Consider the following 3,062-nt stretch of genomic DNA (forward strand, 5'->3'; position numbering starts at 1 on the left):
CGGCGATATAAGAGGCGGCCCCGAGCGGCCCCAGCAGCTTTGGAAGGCGCCGAGCCGGGCGCGCACCGCTGAGACCCCGCCGCAGCCCCTGCCCTGCCCGCAGGCGAGATCCGCGCCGCTGCCACCGCCCTGCCCCAGGTAACTGTCCCCGGCCCGGCCCGCCGGGCACCGAGCGCCGCTGGGAGCCGGCCCGCCCCGGGCATGACAGCTGGGTACAGCCCGGCACGCTGCGGGGTGCAGCCTAGAGAGCGCCCGGGGGCACCCGCGGGCAGGGGGAGCTGGTACCGGGGGGCAGGGGCAGCTGGTACTGGGGGAGGGGGCAAGAGGAGCTGGTACCAGGGGAGCACCCCAGGGGCACAGGCGGCTGGTACTGGGGGAGCTGGTACCAGGGGCAGGGGGAGCTGGTACCGGGGGGAGCACCTCGGGGGGGCAGGGGGAGCTGGTACTGGGGGAGCTGGTACCAGGGGCAGGGGGAGCTGGNGGGAGCTGGTACTGGGGGAGCTGGTACCAGGGGCAGGGGGAGCTGGGGGCAGGGGGGAGCACCCTTTGGGGCAGGGGGAGCTGGTACCAGGGGGGGCACCTCGGGGGGGTAGGGGGAGCTGGTACTGGAGCGCTGTTTTTCTGACTCTGTCCTTGCCTCCGTCCAGGTGATGGTTTAGCAGCCGCTGCACAAGGCAGCAGCACAGCAGAGCTCGCAAAGCTGGCTCCCTGCGCCATGGTCACGCACAGCAAGTTCCCCGCTGCTGGGATGAGCCGCCCGCTGGACACCAGCCTGCGCCTCAAGACCTTCAGCTCCAAGAGCGAGTACCAGCTGGTGGTGAACGCTGTGCGCAAGCTGCAGGAGAGTGGCTTCTACTGGAGCGCAGTAACTGGCGGCGAGGCCAACCTGCTGCTGAGCGCCGAGCCGGCTGGCACCTTCCTCATCAGAGACAGCTCCGACCAGCGGCACTTCTTCACCCTCAGTGTCAAGACTGAGTCGGGCACCAAGAACCTGCGCATCCAGTGCGAGGGCGGCAGCTTCTCTCTGCAGAGCGACCCCCGCAGCAGCCAGCCCGTGCCCCGCTTCGACTGCGTCCTCAAGCTGGTGCATCACTACATGCCTCCTTCCCCGTGTTCCCTCCCCGAGCAGCCCGGGGGGACCCCACACCCGAAACGTGCCTACTACATCTACTCTGGGGGCGAGAAAATCCCGCTGGTGCTCAGCCGCCCGCTCTCCTCCAACGTGTCCAGCCTGCAGCACCTCTGCCGCAAGACGGTCAATGGACACTTGGACTCCTACGAGAAGATGACTCAACTGCCAGGCCCCATCAAGGAGTTCCTGGACCAGTATGATGCCCCCCTCTAAGGAGTGCGGAGGAGGGAGCAGCATATGGCACAAGCACAAAAGGGTAGGGGGCACAATGATCTACTGGAGCATGAACTTGCAGGACAAAAACAGACCCCCTTCCCCTTTGGAAAGGGAGTGGGGGGATGACCGTGAACTTAGGGGTGACCAATGGGCCCTGCCCAGCACAGAGACGTCTGCAGTTGTGTATGCGTGTTGGGGTTTGGAGCCCCTCTCGGGAATGGCAAGAGGCTGACGTTACTTGACTAAGGATTAACATACTGAAGCTCCTGTACACAGCCTGCCTCCCCTTCTGCAGCCCAGTGAGAACTGTGTCTGTTTCTGGGGCGGTCCCACCAGATATGAGGGCAGCTGCTGGGAAGGAGCCGTGCTGAACCGTTTGCAAACAACACGAGCAAGATGTGTACCTTGCAAACTGCTGTCGCTCAGCTGTGGCTCGGATCCTCTCCCCCATTTTCTGGCCACCAGGACCAAACTGGAGCTGGTCTTGTAACAAAGCCGGTCTGAAGACCGTAGAAGGAAAGCACTGGAATCCAGCTAGTGCCTGAGAACTCTTCCTCAGTTTTAAGGGGAAAGTGTTTTTTTACCTCTCACCGCCTCCTTGTGGGTGGAAGCTCCTTTCACACCAAGCCCCAGACTTGGAGGATGCTGCCTTTTTCCCTCACTACCATTATCCAGGGGACTAAGCCTTAAACTCCATCCTCGTCCCATGGGTTGGGTTACTGCACATTACAGGCAACACTTACAATGATGGTCCAGGCTATGAATCGTGAATCCCAGTCGGGAAAGGAGCCCGTCCCGATGGCACATCGGCACCAAGGAGTTTCATGTGAGCAGGACGAGCACCAACGGGATGAGTTGTTGTTAGACCGTTATTCCGAAGTGCTGCCCCATCCGGGCTTCTCCCAGAGCCTGCCCCAGACCCTGGACTCTCCGCTTCAGAGGGCTCCAGAAGTTGGGATTCTCTACAGTCTCTGGCTGGATCTGGGGCTGCGGGTTTGCCTGGTCCCCAGCTGCACTGCTCCATGCTGGCAACCGTGGCACTGATCCCTACAGGAATGTAGCAACAACGGAGCACCCTGGAACCGGTCCCTTGGTACCCGCTGTCCCTGTCGAGGTGGGGAAGGGCAGTTGGGTTTTTCTGGTTTTTAGAGAAAGCACCATTTACAGCCCTGCCTGAATCACATCTTTTATAAAGATTCTGCCTTCACCTCCAGCCTTGAGGGCTGAGCTGAACATGCTTGAAAACTCAACATAAACCAAACTCAGAAGAAACTTTGCACATATTTATATTTATATTCAGAAAGGAAGCATTTCTGTAATTTATAATAAAGAGCACTATTTTTTAATGAAAACCCCACCTCTGGTTTTGTCTTGCGCCCCCCACCTCTGCCTGCCAGACCTTAGTGAAACACACACGGTAGACACAGCCTTCCACATGCAGCTACTGCCATCGCTTTAATGATAATGGGGTCACAAGTATCGGTTTCAGACCATTTTTAATGCCAGGATCTAACAATTATTCATAGCTTATGTCAGGCGAGAGCGATTCTTGAGAGCGGTGGCATTGGACAGGCCAGCCTGCAGTAGTACTGCGAGTATTGTAAAGTACCTCGGAGCCGCTTAGATGCTGGTTTGCAAACAGGCTGCTGTGGTCGCAGCTACCCGAATCTTGCTGGCACTGAAGGGACAAGCGACTTCTATTGCCAACACTAGA

At 59.2% G+C, this 3,062-nt stretch overlaps 1 protein-coding gene across 1 annotated transcript; it reads left to right on the forward strand.

Moving 5' to 3' along the window:
* SOCS3 (suppressor of cytokine signaling 3) lies at positions 1–2,700 on the forward strand. Its single transcript, XM_034790427.1, has 2 exons — positions 1–138; positions 648–2,700. Exon 2 carries the CDS (start codon positions 716–718, stop codon positions 1,343–1,345), a length of 630 nt encoding a protein of 209 aa, XP_034646318.1. The 5' UTR covers positions 1–138; positions 648–715; the 3' UTR covers positions 1,346–2,700.
* The last annotated feature ends 362 nt before the right edge of the window (positions 2,701–3,062 follow it).

The sequence above is a fragment of the Trachemys scripta genome, chromosome 14 (genome assembly GCF_013100865.1).
Source record: "Trachemys scripta elegans isolate TJP31775 chromosome 14, CAS_Tse_1.0, whole genome shotgun sequence".
In the NCBI taxonomy this organism is placed as follows: domain Eukaryota; kingdom Metazoa; phylum Chordata; order Testudines; family Emydidae; genus Trachemys; species Trachemys scripta.

Bases quoted from the DNA above. Each gene is read 5' to 3' on its own strand.
- SOCS3 (XM_034790427.1), top strand. From the start codon at position 716: ATGGTCACGCACAGCAAGTTCCCCGCTGCTGGGATGAGCCGCCCGCTG.